Source organism: Poecilia mexicana, unplaced genomic scaffold (assembly GCF_051168715.1).
Source record: "Poecilia mexicana isolate PSO_F unplaced genomic scaffold, ASM5116871v1 scaffold_4, whole genome shotgun sequence".
Lineage (NCBI taxonomy): Eukaryota > Metazoa > Chordata > Actinopteri > Cyprinodontiformes > Poeciliidae > Poecilia > Poecilia mexicana.
Window position 1 is genome coordinate 2249699 of NW_028263373.1, and position 19291 is coordinate 2268989.

Consider the following 19291-nt stretch of genomic DNA (forward strand, 5'->3'; position numbering starts at 1 on the left):
AACTCACACGGTCACTGTGACTGAGAGGAGAAATGGCGCAGCAGGCAGTTCATGTGGACCGAGAAACTTTCTCCTGTCCGATCTGTCTGGATCTACTGAAGGATCCGGTGACGATTCCCTGTGGACACAGCTACTGCATGAGCTGCATTAAAAGCTTCTGGGATGAGAATGAGGAGAAGAAAATCTACCACTGCCCTCAGTGCAGACAGACCTTCACACCAAGGCCTCTCCTGCAGAAGAACACCATGCTAGCAGCTTTAGTGGAGCAGCTGAAGAAGACTGGACTCCAACCTGCTCCTGCTGATCACTGCTATGCTGGACCTGAAGACGTGGCCTGCGATTTCTGCACTGGGAGGAAACTGAAAGCCTTCAGGTCCTGTCTGGTCTGTTTGGTTTCCTACTGTAGGAATCACCTCCAACCTCACCTTGATGTCCCTGGACTGAAGAAGCACAAGCTGGTGGAGCCCACCAAGAACCTCCAGAAGAAAATCTGCTCTCAGCATGATGAGGTGATGAAAATGTTCTGCCGCACTGATCAGAAGTGTATCTGTCTCATCTGTTTAATGGATGAACATAAAGACCATGACACAGTGTCAACTGCAGCAGAAAGGACCAATAAACAGAGAGAGCTGGAGGAGAGACGAGGAAACATCCATCAGGGAATCCAGGACAGAGAGAAAGATGTGAAGCTGCTTCAGCAGGAGGTGGAGGCCATCAATCACTCTGCTGATGAAGCAGTGGAGGACAGTGAGAAGATCTTCACTGAGCTGATCCGCCTCCTCCAGAAAAGGAGCTCTGAGGTGAAGCACCACATCAGATCCCAGCAGGAAGATGAAGTGAGTCGAGTCAAAGATGTTCAGGAGAAGCTGGAGCAGGAGATCACTGAGCTGAAGAGGAAAGACGCTGAGCTGGAGCAGCTCTCACACACAGAGGATCACAACCAGTTTCTCCTCAACTACCCCTCACTGCCACCCAGGGAGCCTAAAGGCTCATCCAGCATCAACATCCGTCCTCTGAGCTGTGACTCAGCTGCTGCCACATCCTTAAAGAGTCTCGGAGGTAAACTACAGGACGTCCTGAGAGACACGTGGACAAACATCTCACTGATGGTCACTGAGGTGGATAATCTATTCTCAGAACCAGAACCAAAGAGCAGAGCTGGATTATTAAAATATTCATGTGAAATCACTCTGGATCCAAACACAGCACACAGAAATCTGTTATTATCAGAGAGGAACAGGAAGGCACAAAGAATGTGCCAACATCAGTCTTATTCTCGACACCCAGACAGATTCATCGGATGTTACCAGGTCCTGAGCAGAGAGAGTCTGACTGGACGTTGTTACTGGGAGGTGGAGTGGAGCGGGCAGCAAGTTTATGTAGGAGTCGCATACAAGAATATCAACAAGGCAGGATGGGGAAATGAATGTGTATTTGGACATAATGCCAATTCTTGGGTATTGAGTTGTTCCCAAAGTGGTTTTAGTTATGGCCACAACAACATCTGGACCTCCGTCTCAGGTCCAGTTTCCTCCAGAGTGGGAGTGTTCCTGGATCACGGAGCAGGTCTTCTGTCCTTCTACAGCGTCTCTAAGACCATGACTCTCCTGCACAGAGTCCAGACCAGATTCAATCAGCTGCTGCACGCTGGGGTTTATGTTTGTGGTTCTGTAGAGTTCTGTAAACCCAACTCCTCTCCTCCTTCTGATTGTTGATCAGGGTTTGTTGTTCTGATGGCTCTGCTGTTCTGTTCTTTATTATTTCTCTGGTTTAATTGTAGTTCTCTGTGATCCAGGAGCCATAATGGAATCACGGCTGATTTCTGTCATTCTTATTTACCAAAATGTTCCTGTCACTCTTATATTTAATATTTACAATGATATATTTGTTGTTTATTTTCCTCTGTTCTGCTGAACAAATGTTGTTCTTGTTTAGATCAACTGAGACTGAAGTGAAATGAACTTGCTCTTATATTTTTATTGTGATTCAAAGAGAACTGAAACTAACATTAAAAATAAAATTGCATGTTTTATCCAAATGTCCATCACAGTGTTTTTTTTAAGTGAAATTTGCGCTAATCCATTAACACTGGCAGTTTTAAAGAGCTCTTCCTGTTTACCCTGTTTTGATTTCTGTCGTTTCTGTTGTGTACCGTATATATTACTGCATTACTAGCAGGAAGTGAAAAAGAGAGTTTTGAAAAACAGAAAATAGCGGAAAACTGGACTCCAGGCTCACCGCAAAACCTCCAAAAAGAGAATGAACAGATATGGCCTAACACTGAAGCATGCAAGGGAAACGTCTTTGAAGTCATTAGCAAAAACATTAACAATCATCATTATTATTACATCATTTTCTCAGCTGCCAGACCAGAAGTAGCTTCTATCGAGAGAAAAATAGCAGATAAAACAAAAAGCTAACAGTAGAAATAACAGCAAATAAAGCAAATTGGAGAGTAGGAAAAGAAGAAAGTGAGGAAAATAAAAGCTTTGTGATCAGGAAGAGACAGTTGAACACGTTATGGTACACTGTAAGAAATATGATACCTTACAAAGATTGAAATGAGAAATGTATATTAGGAGATTACAATATCAAGTTCTTCAGTGTTCTTTTAATTAGATGTCAGAATCCACTGTCCACACTCCTTACCAGCTGGTGGCACCAGCGCTGCACTTTTAGGTTGTTTGCTAAACGCCAATAATTACAAGAAGAGGAAGCAACGCACGATGAATGGGGCTATCATTCTAACCCCAAAAGCAAAAAGAAAGAAGATGAGGAAATAAAGTTTGAGTTCTTCGCATTTTATTAAAACAGTCATATCTCCTTCTTAGCTTTGTTGATATTTGAAACACGCCTTTAGACATAGTTTCCTCTTGTTTTAGGAGCAACAGCTGCCTGATGGAGACTAGTTAGCCTCAAAGCTAGCGGTCAAGCTAACACTATGAGCAAGAAGCAAACAGTTTAGTTTTAGAGAAAAGGGGGCAAAACCGACTGTTCACGGATATTACTGGAGGCTAACTGGACTCTGCACTGCTAGCATCTGCTTCTCCGAGGAACACGGACGACATTCTTACGGTGAGAGAGCAATATCTGACGTGCTGGGACAGTAAACGTTAGCTAGCTTCTGGACGGAGACGTTTCATTTCCGCCATATTGGGAGTGGAAACAGCGGCCAGTAAAAACAAAGAAACTCAAAAATGCACAACAAACTAAGTAAAGGGATATACAGAGGAACACGGACGGCACCGACTTAAACAAACAAGCGATGTTTAGTTAAACAATAAGCAAACAAAAATACGGATATAAAATAGTTTTGAGAGCCTCGTTTTTGATGGAGTCTGATATTGATTGTATATATCTTCACAGCTTTAAGGAAGTGAAGAAAGTATTATAAACAAATTGAAAAAGTGTTTAGCCCAGTTAATTTTGAATGTGCTTTTTAGGACGCAGAAATCCAGTCAGTTAAGGCCCCTGATTTCTCGTTATTCGATTTTTCTGAATAAAATGAGGAAACATAAAGTCAATGTCTTCACTGGTTTTATTATCTAAGTGTAGCTTATAATAAAAAGAGCACTAACCTGCAGATTTCTGGAACAGTAAGAAACTTTCACAACTCTTAATACTTTTAAATTAACAAAATGTGGACAAAGAAATCAGCTATTGGAAGCTAATGATTATTTCAGTATTCCAGTAATCCAATGAAACAAAATTGCAGGTTCTGCAATTTTAAATATTAAAATTGCATAAAAATATAAACAACCCAATCTTTTTTTAAATAGGAAAATAAACACTACCTAAAATTCAGTAACGCAGCATTCCTGTAGTGAACACTGGATCATTTGAAGCAAAGGAAGCTTCTGCAGCTAAATAAATATCTCTAACAACAACATGTGAAAAGCTCAGGCCTTCCTGCTGGACTGAGCGTCCAGTACAGTGAAGGGCTGATCAGGTGATATTGTTTGCAATTAATACTTGGATAGAAAAAGTAGTTCAATAGGACATTTTTAAACTCTTATTATTATTATTATTATTATTATTATTTTATTTTTATTTTTATTTTTTTACAAAATGTGATGCAGGTGAAACTACCACCTGAGGAATTCTGGGTAGAACGGATTTAGACTTCTTAAATTCAAAATGTTGGGGGTTTTTATATAGTTTTAGTTTTATTACAGCTCTGTGTTGTTTCTCAGCAAATGGTTTTCTTTTGAGTCTATACTTTGTTAGTAGTCATTTGATTACTAAATTAGCTGATGATTATTTAGTTAATCACAATTAATCTGCTTTAATAGTTTCAGCCCTAAATGATAGAGCAAAGATTTCATCAAGTTGTTGAATCTGCTGCAGTTAATCTTGAGCAAGCAACTCCAAATATTCCAGATTTAGTTAAAATTTTCTAGTTAAAGTTCTGCTTCTGTTCTTCTCTCCATCAGGTCTTCCGCTCCACCATGTCCACTTTTACTTGGGAGGTTGTTGCTGATCGGTTTCTTGTTCACCAAGAGATAAACTCCAGTCCAAATGCTCTAGAGATGAAAGTGGAACAGGAGGAACCGGAACCTCGACCAGTCAAAGAAGAACAGGTTGAACTTCGTGTCTCTCCGGAGGAAGAACTGCTTGTAGTGAAGCTGGAGACTGACTCCTTCACAGTGACCCCTGCTGGTGACGACATGATAAAGGAGGAACCTGAGCCTCCTCAGGTTAAAGAGGATGAAGAGCAGCTTGTAGTGAAGCAGGAGACAGAGAACGTCATGGTGACTCCTGCCAGTAAACCAGAACTGAACCAAAACCTACTCCTCTCTGAAAGCATTAATGAAAATGAGAACCAACTTCAACAAGGAAGCAATCAGAAAGACGCACATAAAGTGAAAAAGTTGACGTCACAGAAGAAAAAGTCGTTTTCCTGTGAAATATGCGGTGAAAGTTTCACTCAGCTTCGATACCTGACTGTTCACCTGAGGACTCACAAAGATGGGAAACCTTTCCAGTGTGCCATCTGCGGAAAAGGTTTCACCAAGCAGAGCAACTTGACCGCCCACAGGACAATTCATACAGGGGAGAAACCCTTTCCCTGTGAACTGTGCGATAAATCTTTCAGGACCAACGGTCAGTGGGTCAGCCACACCAGGACTCACATAGGGGAGAAGACCTTTCCATGTCCAACTTGTGGAAAATGTTTTACCCATAAAAACACACTCAACAGGCACGTGCAGATTCACTCAAGTGGGAAATCTTTGTCATGCCTGACATGTGGAAAACGTTTTGCCAGAAAGACTACCTTGAATGTTCACGAGAGGAGTCACACGGGCGAGAAGCCGTATATCTGTAAAGTCTGTGGCAGTTCTTTCAATTATAGCTGGCATTTGTCTAATCATGAAATGATTCACACAGGCGAGAAGCCGTTCTCATGCGCGACCTGTGGAAAGAATTTCAGGGAGAAAGGAAGTTTAAAAACACACATCAGAGTTCATACGGGTGAAAGACCTTTTGTCTGTCGCGTTTGTGGAAAAGGTTTCGCTCAGAAATATAATCTAACGGTTCACATGAGGACTCACACAGGAGAGAAGCCATATTCATGCAAAGCATGTGGTAAATGTTTCAGTGACAACAGTCATTTCAGGCAACACATAAGATCTCGAAAAGATGAAAAGCATCTTGCATGATAGGAAATCGTTCCATCAAGCAATAATTTCTAGAAACCCAGCAGGGAGTTCACAGGTTAACATTTTTACCAATCATGCTAAATTTTTACTGATATGCACAATAAAGTTGCAATAATATGAGAACAGTCATAAGAGTAGAAGAATAGAGTGATTATATTCAGATTCTGATAATATTCAGATTAGTCATATTACCAGAATGAGGTTGTATTTCAGGAGAATAAAGTAGGAAAGTCCTATGAACGTACGATGGAACACAGCAGTAATTTTATTAGAATTCCTTCCTGAAAAGTAACTAAAATGAGGAATGTCTTGTGAAGTTATACTTTGGTATCAGTTTTATAAAAATGAAATACTTGATTTTGAATTATCGTCAGTAGATTGAAGCAAATGGCTGAGTGTATTTCAGAGGAAGAACCACATTGACTTGCCTAGTTGGTCGTGTCAGATCTTGATAATTTTGCTGCCATTAAAACAAAATTTTCTTGTAATATTTGATATCCTCTGTTTTTACAGATATGGCGACCTTATTGTAATTTCAAAAAAGAAAATCGGACCCTTAAGGTTTACTGAACTTCATTCTCAACGTTATCACTAGTCATCTCAGAGTAAGGGGATTGTGTCTGGGCAGCGATAAATTAGTTTAGGATTCAGATATTGATTTATTTTATTGGCTTGATGGGTTTTCAAATTGCTAAATCCTTTTTTTCCTTCTGAATATTCAACCATTTCATTGCTTGATTATATTTTCTAATGGGTGGTTTCAAAGCAGAGTACTAAGTTTATTGTGCAGAGCTGGTTAAATGGATAGATTATGGATGCAACTAACAATTATTTTAATAGGACCTAATCTATTGATTATTTTTTCTACAGTTCTTTTTTTAGAATCTCCATCACTTTCTGTGACTAAAACTCACTCATGTTGCTTGTAAAACTGTTTGTACTCTACAACTCTCACTGTTCTAGTTTACACATCATGACATCACTTCTCTTTGCAAAGAAAATAAAATATGAATTTAAACTTTAACTGACTTTATTTTAAACAACAAATATATATTTACATCTGGTAGATAGCAGTGAGCTGAATTATTATCACAACTTGAAGACTGGGGATAATAACTTACCACTGGTCTTTGCTCCAAAACAGATAATGATTAAATGAGTAAATAAAACAAAACTTTCTTCCCAAACCATCTTCAAAACACTAGTTTCCCCCAGGTAGTTATTCTGACATCGGTCCAGCGCATGCAGCCGTCCCAATCCTGCGTGTGTAAAAATACACATTTACCCCTCTCTTCTGCTACTTCTACTTTGTTTAAATTGACTTATTAGCAAAAACAAGCAAATGAGTTGCTAATCTTTTGTTTAAACTTAACTCACCTGCAGAAACAGTTGCAGGTGCTTCCATGCATGGCTGCATTTGACCCGTTTCCCTGATTGATTCCTTATTAGCTTTTGGGCTGATATTCTAAATCCCATCCTGAACTGTGAGTTTGCTGCATTGTTATTTTTCTATAATTTCACTATTATAAACGAGTTTCTCAGTTTGTTGGGGTTTTTTTCTTTTGTGTAGTCATCAGGTTGCATGTTGATAACTTTGAGTTTGGCTCAGTATTTTGACTGTAAGTTTAAACTGTTGTGTTAATAAATGACTTTGCTTTGGAGAAAAGTTGTTTGTGCTTGTATGTGTCATGCGATGCATCAGATGCAAGATGTCTCTGCATAACAAAGAGAAACAGCTTCCTGGAGAACCACAGCTAGACAAATGAACAGAAGGGCAGTAATGCTTTTCCCAATAAAATGATGACCTTGTGTATGAAATAATCTAGAAATTATGAATTTCAACAAAATATATACTTGTTCAGTTTGGATTTTGAAGTACTGGGGTTTTCTGTTTATTTTTTAAAGCAAAAATCATTGTGACCTGGCACCCAGATGGTTCTGTAGCTGTGCAGAAGCTCATTGGTCCTTTTGCAGAACTGCTCCTGCTATGAGAGGCTAAAAATGTTTAAAACACACATTTCTTCTTGCGTGGTCCAAAAGCTTCCTCTCTCAGAGACTTTCTTCATTGTGCATTCTGTTTACTGTGCTCAACCACATGAAGTAACTAGATCATCAGGGTAGAACAGATGTTTTCTGTCTTCAACTTTCAGAACAAGCAACTCTATAAATACATTTAAAAGAGCAACAAGTAACTTATATGCTTTAATTTGCATAAAAATATGCAAAATTATCCAAATAAGGTTGAAGTAAAGGAACATCATTGATCATTCTTAGTCTATATGTATTCAAGTCAGAAAATTAATAGAAAAATACCTCGAAGACCCAATCAAGCAGACTAACAAGCCATTTTTAGTGGTTTTAGTGATAAAATGCGATGAAATTAAAACATTTCAATGGCGCCTTAATCTAAACCTCATTTCTACCTAAATGTTAAAGCAACTAAATTATTTTTAGTTCTTTTATCCTTAGTATCATGTTGCTTAGAAAGTGTTGAATATGACTGTGGTGATCACTTTATTTCACTATAAGTTAATTTTTTTTATAAATGTAGGCTATGTGAGGTGTACTTTAATGCACCAGCGGTGATGACACAGTGCAGCAGGGCAGAGCATGTTGGGAAACATCCTCACAGAGAAATCGCGATAACGTCTCTGTAACCTGGGTCGCTACGAACAATTTAGAGGGCGAAAAGCTCCGTGCTCTTCATTTAAAGACTACTTAAAACGGTATTCCATCCCAGGCTTCGATAGTAGTTACAGCTTGCCATTAACGCCGATTCATTTCCGTTTTGTCAACAGTAACAGCCTGAGGGAAACCCGTTAGCCTCTGAGCTAACTGAAAAGCTAACTCCCCGAGGGACAGAAGCAACCAGTTTCATTGAAGCCAAAAGCACGAAATGTCTTAAAAACAGACAATGCTGGACATTTATTGGATCCTGGGATGTTTAATGAGCTTCTCATTTAAGTGGAAAACGAGTTTTTTCGGTAAGAGGACCTTGTCTTTTAACCAATAGCAATAAGTGCTAGCTTGCCTATCTGCTACACTGGCGGAGCTGCAGCAACATGTCAGCGTGGCCGCCATGTTGGTAGAGGCAACTTCAGCCAAAGAAGTATTTAAGTGACTGGAGCTGCGGTTTTATTGGGACTAAAGGGAGTTTGCATTTTTATATAGTTAAACACCAAGAAAAATAAATGTTAATTTCTTAGTCCCTGAAGTTACATCTATTTGAACAAAAATAATTGGAACAAAATAATTTAATATTTGTTACTTAAGGAATAAAACAGATTTTTTTAATCCCAGTGTACTGGGTGAATGTTGATTGAATTTTCTTTTGTTGTTGATGTTGCTATTGCTGAAACAATACTTTACTTTTTCATCATTACAGTGTTTTAAATGCATCTGAAATTTTTGCTATACAGGTCCACGAGGTCCTAGTCCACTTTTTGCAACATGAAATTATTACAAATTAAATCAGCATCATATCCCCCACTCCTCTTCTCCTGTTAGACCAAGTCCTGTAATTTATCAAAGAGTTAACTCCCCAAACGGACAAATATGCTGATTAAACAAAGAAAATGAACACCTTGCTTCATGGAATGGCTATGAAATGTTTCATTGCAAAATTAAGAGAATCGTTTTTGAAATTGAGAGAATAAAGTCATAATACTAGAATGAACTAATAGTACTAGGAGAAAAAAGTAGTAATTTAATAAGTTCTACATGGTTTAGATCTGGATCACTGAAGCTTTTGTTTGTTCTTTAAAATTATTTTTACTTGTAACTTTACCACATTTTATGTTAATATTCCAAATTTATTCTGCTAATATTATGACTATTTTCACATTGTTTCAACTTTATTCTTATAATTAAAAAACTAAATTCTTGAGTTTACTTCCCTAATTTGGGAAGTAGCGACGTTAAAAACTAAGTACTCTTTGTGTCAATTTAACAGTTTTGACATAAATAATCTGGTTTGAACTACATCTAAAAAGTTTTATCAATGAAGCAAACATGAATAGAATATCCATCAGGCTTTATTATTTTAATTTTTCAAAAGATTTAAAATTATTTTAAATAATATTTATGCTCTTTGTCATTTGCTGTGCAAATATTAACTCATATTTTTTCATATATAATTTGTAGTTTTGATTTCTGATTAATTTTAAAAGCAATTTTTAAACATTTTGATAAAATCTTCAAAGGAAAACATTTTTGCTTTTTAGCAATCTTAACATTAAACATTTTCTGTTTTTCCTGCAGGTTGATCACTTTCCCATTTCCGACAGGACCTCCAGTCTTGGTCTCAACGAACTAAATGTCAAGCAATGAAGGAGGAGCAGTCGGAACCAGAATCCCAGCCGATGGCGACGATGAGCAGGGATCCAGAATCTCAGTCAGTCAAAAAAGAAGCGGGAGAGTTTCGCCTCTGTCAGGATGAAGAGAAGCTTTTAGTTAAGCAGGAGATAGAAATGGTTTTGGTGACTTCTGCCCATGAGGACGTCGTTAACAATGTACCGCAACTGGAGCAGATGATGGAGACTGGTGAGCAGGTTAAAGAGGAACCAGAACCGGTGCTGATTAAGGAGGAACAGGAGGACCAAGATGAAAAGTGTCTTGTAGTGAAGCAAGAGATTAAAGAAGAGAGTCAACCAGAACCAAACAAAGCTCAACTTTTCTCTGCAAATTCTCCTGATGGTGAGAACCATCAGCAAGGAAGCAACCTGAAAGCCTTGGGAGATAAAGAGTTGAAGCCAAGAAAGAAACGGTGTAAAAAGAACCTGCCTTCCTGTGAAACATGCGGCCAAACGTTCACTCAACTTCGATACTTGACAGCTCACCTGAGGACTCACAAAGACGGGAAGCCTTTCCAGTGTGCGACCTGTGGAAAAGGTTTCAACAAGCAGAATAACTTGACCGTCCACATGAGAATTCACACGGGAGAGAAACCCTACCCTTGTGAACTGTGTGATAAATCCTTCAGAACCACCAGCCAGTGGGCCAGCCACACAAAAATCCACATCGCTGGGAATCCTTTCCGATGTGAGACGTGTGGGAAAACCTTCACCAAGCAAAACAACCTAACCAAACATGAAAGGGTTCATACGGGCGAGAAGCCCTATCCTTGTGAACTGTGTGATAAATCCTTCAGAACCACCAGCCAGTGGGCCAGCCACACAAGAACCCATACAGGCGAGAAGCCCTGTTCCTGCTCAACTTGTGGAAAAGGTTTCTCCAGACGCTACGACTTGAACGTCCACATGAGAACCCACACAGGTGAGAAGCCTTTCTCGTGTCATATTTGCGGGGAACGTTTCATCAGGAAGATCACCTTCAACTTTCACGTGAGAGCTCACACGAAGGGGAAGCCCTTTGCCTGCAAAGTCTGCGACTCGTCATTCAACTACAGCTACGATCTGGCTCGTCACATGAGGATTCACACGGGCGAGAAGCCATTCCCGTGCCTGACCTGTGGGAAAACCTTCAGGGAGCGAGGAAGTCTGAACGGCCACATCCGAATTCACACAGGCGAGAAGCCGCATGTCTGCATAGACTGTGGGAAAAGTTTCGCTCGAAAGCACAACTTGACTATTCACATGAGAACCCACACAGGCGAGAAGCCATATTCCTGCGATTTATGTGGAAGGTCTTTCACTGACAACACTATACTGCTCAATCATGTCAGAACCCACTCAGGTGAAAAGTCTTTCTCATGTCCTTATTGTGGTAAAAGTTTCACCAAGAAATACACATTGACTGTCCACATGAGGACTCACACAGGCGAGAAGCCGTTTTCCTGCGAGTCGTGTGGGGAGGCCTTTATTTCCAGAGGCAAACTGACTAAACATGTGTGTTAAATGAGCCTGCAGTGGGTTTTACTCACATTAGTAATGGATATCAAGCTTTGTTTACTCAAAAAAGGGTCAAATCTGACTGAACCTGTCTGGTTTGGAGTAACAGCACCACCTATGGGACAAATAATTTTATTGTTATTTATTGTTTAGGAGTTGATTAGTCGAAGAAAGAAAACAGATTATGGAGGAACATCTGATTTTCTCCAGACTATTTTTGTCTTAAGTTTTCTAAAAAGCAAAAATCTTATTAATGCTTAATAAATGTATTTACATTGGTTTAAAATTAATAATAATTATATTTGATTTACCCATTAGTACTTTCATTTTTGAACGACTGAGTGCATTTGTACAATGCAACAAAAAAAAATTATTTTTTACTTCAGTCAACTTCAAATCCAGGTTAAAATGACAATAAATTTTGCTCATTTTTATGAACGAAATAAAAGTACCAAAGTTCACAGGCTACATTTTAAAGTTTGTGGTTGTTATGAGAGGCTGCCCATAACTTTGGCAGTAGCTACAGGTTTATAGCTAAAGGTACAGTAATAGTCAATAAGGTAGAATATACGCCCCAACGAGGCTCATTTGGCAGAATGAAAGAACATGAAAATAACCTTCAAGCAGATATTAAACATACTTTTCATAAAGCCCACATTTATGTTTTTAAATGCTTTTTTTATTGTTCTGATCTAATTTAAATGTTAAATGTTTCATTAACTGAAGTTAAGTTAAGCTTCAGTAAGTGAAAAATCCTAACAGGAATAAAGGCTTTCAAGCATTTGTCTGAACATTTAATCTTTGTGTTTGACGTGGTGTTCCTGAAATGAATGTATTTTTCTTTAATATTCTGATTTATTAAATCAGACTGTATTTTTTTATTCAACTGCTCAGAATGTAATAAATATAATCTATATTAGGTAAACTTTAAATGTCAGTTCCTTCGGAGTCAATGCTGTTCTTAAATGTTCATTTTCTCCCACTGTTTGGTAAAATTACTCCAAATGAAACAGTAAAACCATTTATTTAAAAACCTCATAAGCCTTTAACTTCTGATGAGTCATCAGTTTGGAAAATATGTTTCATTAAATGTATTATTTCAAAGGTGGACCTGTTTTTAATCATTAATCACCCTTTATCTTTTTTTCAGTTATTTTATTACAAAACAGCATAAGTGTGACTAACATTAAGTACAATCTGTTAATCCTTTCAATCTTTTAAATAATACAAATTCCCTCACTGTAAATGTGTGATTGACTTGTTTCTGTTGCATCTGTAATCAGTTATGAGATTAACTGAAATATTTTATACACTAATATTAAATAATGTACTATACCAACCCCTATAACATCCTTGCAATTGTTTTGGACTCTATAATCTTCTGACTCTTTTAACTCATTTTTGACTGCTACTTTTGTGTTCCTTCATTTTTTGTCTTTTTTTATTAAACAAGCACTCCTCCCTTATTTAACAAAATAATTTGGAAATTGTATTTATTTATTTAGGGTTACTTTGCATGAAACAATGACAAAACAACATTTATATAAAGGGGGGAATAATTGTAATCTTTATGTTTTACTTTTCCACCACTTTATAAACTTCCCCTGACAGACCATCGGTTAAGGTGAGCGTTATCCTGCAATAATGTTCTGCTCTGCTGTTAATTGGTTTGTTATAGTGAATGTGAAGAAAAAAATGCCAAATTAAAGTTGAGAAAGATGAGTTGTTTTTTATTATACAAAATTTTTGAAAATTTACCTCCTATTTTCGCTTCTTTTCTGTGGTACATATAAATGAGAAAATTTTTAATGATGGTTGAAACTTTTATAAAATTGAGCCGTTGATGCTTATATAAGAGATCTTATAACCAGGTTGATGGCATTGCAGTGGATGTATTTATTGCATAGTCTTTTTGCCTAATGCAGAACGTAGTATTTTGTTATTGTCAATCCTGTACTGACCAGAGGATGGCGGTAATGCTCCATCTCAGTCGATTTACCAACCACCGTAAGAAGCAGAAACGTTAAATAAAAGGTTGGTGAGATTCTGATCATCATTAGAAAATGCTAAACATTATCACCTCATCTTTGAAGTGCGGATATCATTTCTAGTATTCCTGATAAAACAGATTTCTCTGTTTTATCAGCAACAGTAGCGTGAGAGCGGCTAGTTAGCTTCCGAGCTAAGTGAGAAGCTAATTGTTCGAGGAGAAGAAGTACTTCCCTGGCACAGGTGGCACAGACACTAAGAAAACTGGCACATTTTCAGACACTGGATCGTTTCGAGAATTTTCCGAGGGACAGGACGAGTTTTGCCGGTAAGAAAGCCATTATTGGCGAGCGGTGACGAGCTAGCTGCGGTCTGTCTGCGCTGCGGCAGCACGTCAGGCCGTCCGCCATATTGGGGAGGGGAAAATGGCGAGCAAACCATAACTGAGCCGATAAACTGAAGATGTATCCCGATTAAAAGCCTTACAAACGTTTTTATTTGACAAACATGTAAAGATTTGATAAATGTAAACATTATTTATACATCAATTCTGTATTTTGCTAAATCTTTCATCATTTAACTTTGATTCAATATTTTGACCATAAAATTCAACAAATTATGTTGACAACACATACCAGCCCCTATGGCTTTATAATATATGCAAGGATGGGCAGTAATTAGTTGCAGTTTCTTGAGTAAGTTTTTCATAATATTGTACTTAAATCAGTTGTTTCGCACTCCATATGTTTACTCCAGTAATATTATTCTAATGTATTGCTATCTATTGACTCTTTTAACATCAGAAACAGAAGAAAATAGTTTTTTTAACAATGAAAAGAAAAACTTTCAACTTCTTTTGTAATCAAGTGAATTTATTGAAAAACAGTAGAGCAGACTTTGACTTTTTTCATCTAAATCTAAAGAATTAAGAAAAAAGTTTTTGTTTCATCTTCAGATTACAATAAATAAAACTGAAGCAAGTTCATTTCACTTCAAACTTAACTGATCACAGTGCAGAGAGGCTGCAGCCAGTGTTGTGGTCAAGACCACCTAACCCGAGACCAAGACAAGACCAAGACCAGAGCGTTTCGAGACCAAAACAAGACCAAGACTTTTAGGGTCCAAGACCAAGTCGAGACCAAGACCGAAGGAAGTTGAGACCGAGTCAAGACCAGCGCCCCATGCTACAGGACACGATAAATATGATCAAAATTGCTTCTCAAATTGATCTCAAAGATCCATATTCCCATAAAAACACCTATATATTGAATATTTAATAAATGTTGCCAATATTAAAAGCAGAACAAACTTTGTTCTGCTTTGTTTCCATCTTTGTGCTACAATCCGCGGTGGTCTCATGCCATCCCTAAAAAGATAACGCCCTGAGTGTTTGCCCATATTGCTCATGTCAGAAAGCATCACTGTCTGCACCATTAAACATAGCAATTAAGGCGATGCCCTGACGGTAAATAATGCTCAACTATGAACACTGACCAAGGAACAATAAAGAAGTAACCAAGCACAAGGCGCTCACCATGACTGTTTTCACCCTCTCTCCTTCTACATGAAACCAGGCAGTCTGACACCATGGCAGACTACCATTACAGCTGCCACTTTGACCGAAAACAATCAAAGAGCAATGTGCATGCTCTGCGTGCTCTTTTGTTCTTGTGTTTTATTTATTTGTTAATTTAAAAAATATCAATGTACATAATTACATAATATAATGATAGCTACTGCAGTGTACGCAGAGCATTACAAGAGCAAAGAACAGCTGTCAGTGACACTCCAGTCCTATTTTCTAAGTAAAGAGCCGTTCAGAAGAATCGGACTGTTCCTGAATGCCACATCACTATATTGCGGACTTTTGAACACAGCGTTGTCCCATATATGCGACAAGTCAGTCAACACCTCCGCACAATAATTAAGTGCAGTGAGTGACTTTTTTTCATCACAAATGCTTATGTGTCTCTGTACACCTAGCTTTGCTAAAATCATGTCAGCGGAGCTTACCTTAGGGTTAGCTCTGTTGAGCTACTTTTCTAAGTGATGAAAAAAGTTAGACGTTGTTCCCACCGTCTGTGAAAGCGAAGTGATGTTGAGTTAGCTGTGGCCATCGGATTTCTTATGATTTATGCAGCGCTATTCTATTACTGACGAATAGACAGACATCTTCTGCTGCTCAGAGAAAACCACTGCACATGTCTCAGAGCGCCACGTGTGAGTGAAAGGTGGGGGAGAGGGAGGAGAAACAGAAACATAGTTATTGCTTGGATTTTAATCGGTGCGTTTTGCATCCACTGAAAACAAAGATGTTAACAAATAAACTGGACAGTATGCTGCACGTTTAGTGATATTTTCACAGTTGCAGTTTCGACTGGTCTTGAAATAAAATGCTGAGTCCTCAGCGACCGAGACCGAGACCAAATGCGGTCGAGTCCGAGACAAGACCGAGACCATCAAAAAATGGTCTCGAGACCAAGAACGATCTTGAGTACTACAACACTGGCTGCAGCCAGTCAGCAGATGTTGGCTCCATTCAGCTTCCAGTCTGATACCAGCAGGAGATCAGCTCTTAAAGTAATAAAGTTTAAATTTGAACCATCTTCACAACAATTTTCAGTTCAAAACAACAGAATCACCAAAACCTCAGACCTCTAAGATCTAATCTCTCCACAGTATCAAATAATGAAACTTAATATTAATCAGAGTCTTTAAAAAGTAAATCTGGTTGATTTCAGTCTAGTCAACATTTGGTGAGTGAAATATCAAGTTTGAGCATCGATCTGTCAACCAGGTCCAGAGGTGGGCAGTAGTTACATTTTCTAAAAAAACTTTTAGGAATAAATAAGTTTAACTTTGCTGCTTTATTAGATCTATAATTCTCGTCCGAGGATAACTTAACCAATATTCCAATCAGCTTTATACTACTAAAAATATCTTTTATCTTTGAACGGTTTTAAAACGTAGTTTTAGCTTAAAGGAGAGCTGAAATCAAATCTCAAGAAATTGATTTTGTATGAATATAATTTATTCTGAACCACTTCCATAACACCTTCTCTGACTGTAAAATAATCCTGTTTCCACAGTGTGGTGGTTCTGGGGTTACTGTCCACTCAGTCTGCCTGACCCGGGTTCATGACACACACTGTGCCTCAGCGAGCCACTAGAACCAAACTACTGTCCGCTGGTCGATGAGTGGAAATAGAAGGAAAATTATTTTTATTGTATATGAAGGTATGCTGGAAGGCTTTCAGACTGATATACAAATGTACAGAAAATCAACATGCAGGTGCTTTAATGATTTTCCTTCACCTGATGTTAGCTTAAAACACTCCAGTTCTCCTTTAAAGCCCTTTTCACAGATCATCAGAGGTGAAAAATAAAAGTACAGCAACATTGTCAAAGTTGGTGTTTGACTAACTTTTATCTTTATTGGTTTTAAAGCGTAAAGTCGGTCATATTGTGTCACTTAGTTGAGTTAATGTTGAGCATTTCCTCCAAACTTCACATTAAAGCTGATCGTTCTTCTGCTCTCAGGCCTTCCACCGCATCATGTCGACTTTGGTGCAGCTCCAGTGTTGACCTCAAAGAACCAACAACCACAGAGATGAAAGAGCAACAGCAGGAAGCAGAACCCCAGCCGGTGACGGGGATAAAAGAAGAAACAGAATCTCAACCAGTTAAAGAGGAACATGTTGAGTTGTCCATCTGTGGACCATTGGTGATGAAGCAGGAGGCCAGCAGCTTCATGGTGAATCCTGCACATGAATCAGAGCTCCAGCAGACGACGGAGACTAAAGAGGAACCAGAACCGGTAGAGGTTAAAGAGGAGCTCTGCAGTGATCAGACTGAAGATCAGCTTGTAGTGAAGCAGGAGGCTGAGACCTTCATGGTGTCTCCTACTTGTGAGCAAAAAGACAATGGTGAACCAAGCAAGAACCAACAGCAGCAAGGAAGCAACCAGAAAGACTCCGGATCAAGTGGAGAAAAAGATCTGAAGCCAGACAGGAGACATCAGGACACCAGAAATCACAGGGACGATGTGGACAAGTCAAAATCAAAGACACAAAGAAAAAAGCTGCCCACTTGTGAAATGTGTGGGAAAAGTTTCACTCAGCTCAGGTACCTGACTGCTCACCTGAGAACGCACACAGGTGGGAAACCATTCAAATGTGTGACCTGTGGAAGAGGTTTTATTAAGCAGAATAACCTGACTAAACATGTAAGGATTCATACGGGTGAGAAACCATACCCCTGTGAATTCTGTGATAAATCCTTCAGAACCAGCAGTCAGTGGGACAGTCACACTAGAACCCACACAGGCGAGAAGCCCTTTTCCTGTCCCACTTGTGGAAAATGCTTCTATAGGCGCTTTGACATGACCATCCATGTAAGAACCCACACAGGGGAGAAGCCATTTTCATGTCAGATTTGTGGAGAGCGATTCATCAGAAAGACCACCTTTAAAGTCCATGTGAGAGCTCACACAGAGGAGAAGCCGTATGGCTGTACGGTCTGCGGCTCGGCCTTCAGGCTCGGCTATGATCTGGCTCGTCACATGAGGATTCACACGGGCGAAAAGCCATTCTCATGCCCGACCTGCGGGAAATGCTTCAGGGTGAGAGGCAGTTTAAATGAACACCTGAGAGTTCACACAGGTGAGAAGCCTCATCCGTGTTTGACCTGTGGAAAAAGTTTCACCCGGAAGCGTAATCTGACGATTCACATGAGAACCCACACAGGCGAGAAGCCGTTTTCTTGTGATGACTGTGGTAAATCCTTCTCTGACAACACTGTGCTGATCAACCACATCCGAACCCACACAGGCGAGAAGCCCTACTCATGTCCTGCATGTGGAAAAAGTTTTGCTAAAAGATACACCCTGACGGTGCACATGAAAACCCACAAACGTGAGAAGCCGTTTTCCTGCCAGTCGTGTGGTGAGGCTTTCACATCAAGACGTAAACTGACCAAACATGTCTGCAGTTAATTCCTAGAATACCTGCAAACATTAGCATAATGAATAAAACACTCAGTCCTTTCTGTGCTTGGAGTGCTGCTGCCATCTGCTGGACAAACTATACTCAGAGGGAGAGTTACTGTAGAATCTGGGATTTTTCTGGTCTTCTCAGATCCTGATGATGTTCTTGTTTAATTTCTTTGTTGTTGGAAGAAATAATTCATGTTTGTTTTTAACCGTATTTATTGAAGTCATGACTCTGCTTCCAGCTGTGTTTGACTAAACATCAGCTTCATGTTTCCTAAAGACTCTTCACTCTTCATTCAACATGATCTGAGCCATTCTGGTACGAGTCCGATTGTTTTCAAAGCATCTGCAGCCTGAAAGGTCAGGTCACATTTTAACTGTCTACAATGAAGTCTCGCTGCCGTTAAATTAGCAGCATAAACGACCAGGCAAAAACAAAAAAAATCATATTTCAGCAAAATGTTGAATTGAGCACAAAGGCCTGCTGTGTGAATGCAGCCTTTGTTGAATTTCATGAGCCTGAAGTGTTTGTGCTTTGTTGCCAGATTTCAAACTAATCTCTTTGAGACACAATATATGTGCTGTAATTCCTGTAAATAAATGAGAAATGTAGCATTTTGCCTGCACTCTGATTTCTCCCTTTGCAGAGATCAAGGACTGGGAAAGCAATCAGGTTTTAGAATCGGAAGCGTTGTCCAATCAGCTTGGAGCTGAAAGTATCCGGTTCAGGACTGGCTTTATTTTTATCAAAAATAATATTCCATGCAAAATTGTCCACACACACACACACACATGTTTGTTTT

The 19291-nt window shown here is 39.0% G+C and overlaps 4 protein-coding genes across 5 annotated transcripts; all 4 read left to right on the top strand.

Moving 5' to 3' along the window:
• Positions 1 to 32: 32 nt before the first annotated feature.
• LOC106905544 (tripartite motif-containing protein 16-like) lies at positions 33 to 2028 on the top strand. Its single transcript, XM_014970444.2, has one exon. The coding sequence runs from the start codon at positions 33 to 35 to the stop codon at positions 1713 to 1715; it is 1683 nt and encodes a 560-aa protein (XP_014825930.2). The 3' UTR covers positions 1716 to 2028.
• A 450-nt stretch (positions 2029 to 2478) lies between these two features.
• On the top strand, positions 2479 to 7326 carry LOC148159874 (uncharacterized). Its single transcript, XM_088004746.1, has 2 exons — positions 2479 to 3075; positions 4434 to 7326. Exon 2 carries the CDS (start codon positions 4449 to 4451, stop codon positions 5658 to 5660), a length of 1212 nt encoding a protein of 403 aa, XP_087860872.1. The 5' UTR covers positions 2479 to 3075; positions 4434 to 4448; the 3' UTR covers positions 5661 to 7326.
• Positions 7327 to 8251: 925 nt separating this feature from the next.
• Positions 8252 to 12857, top strand: LOC148159875 (uncharacterized). The gene is made up of 2 exons (XM_088004735.1): positions 8252 to 8644; positions 9921 to 12857. Exon 2 carries the CDS (start codon positions 9986 to 9988, stop codon positions 11513 to 11515), a length of 1530 nt encoding a protein of 509 aa, XP_087860861.1. The 5' UTR covers positions 8252 to 8644; positions 9921 to 9985; the 3' UTR covers positions 11516 to 12857.
• A 566-nt stretch (positions 12858 to 13423) lies between these two features.
• On the top strand, positions 13424 to 19103 carry LOC106905534 (uncharacterized). Of its 2 annotated transcripts, XM_088004737.1 has the most exons (4): positions 13424 to 13543; positions 13656 to 13826; positions 16588 to 16735; positions 17039 to 19103. In XM_088004737.1, exon 4 carries the CDS (start codon positions 17109 to 17111, stop codon positions 18489 to 18491), a length of 1383 nt encoding a protein of 460 aa, XP_087860863.1. In that variant the 5' UTR covers positions 13424 to 13543; positions 13656 to 13826; positions 16588 to 16735; positions 17039 to 17108; the 3' UTR covers positions 18492 to 19103. The 2 variants fall into 2 exon arrangements, with proteins under 2 accessions (XP_087860863.1, XP_087860864.1); XM_088004738.1 differs by lacking the exon at positions 16588 to 16735.
• Positions 19104 to 19291: the final 188 nt, after the last annotated feature.

What these genes read in the sequence shown, in the direction of transcription:
- LOC148159874 (XM_088004746.1), top strand. Translation starts at nt 4,449, where the DNA reads ATGTCCACTTTTACTTGGGAGGTTGTTGCTGATCGGTTTCTTGTTCAC.
- LOC106905544 (XM_014970444.2), top strand. Translation starts at nt 33, where the DNA reads ATGGCGCAGCAGGCAGTTCATGTGGACCGAGAAACTTTCTCCTGTCCG.
- LOC148159875 (XM_088004735.1), top strand. Translation starts at nt 9,986, where the DNA reads ATGAAGGAGGAGCAGTCGGAACCAGAATCCCAGCCGATGGCGACGATG.
- LOC106905534 (XM_088004737.1), top strand. Translation starts at nt 17,109, where the DNA reads ATGAAAGAGCAACAGCAGGAAGCAGAACCCCAGCCGGTGACGGGGATA.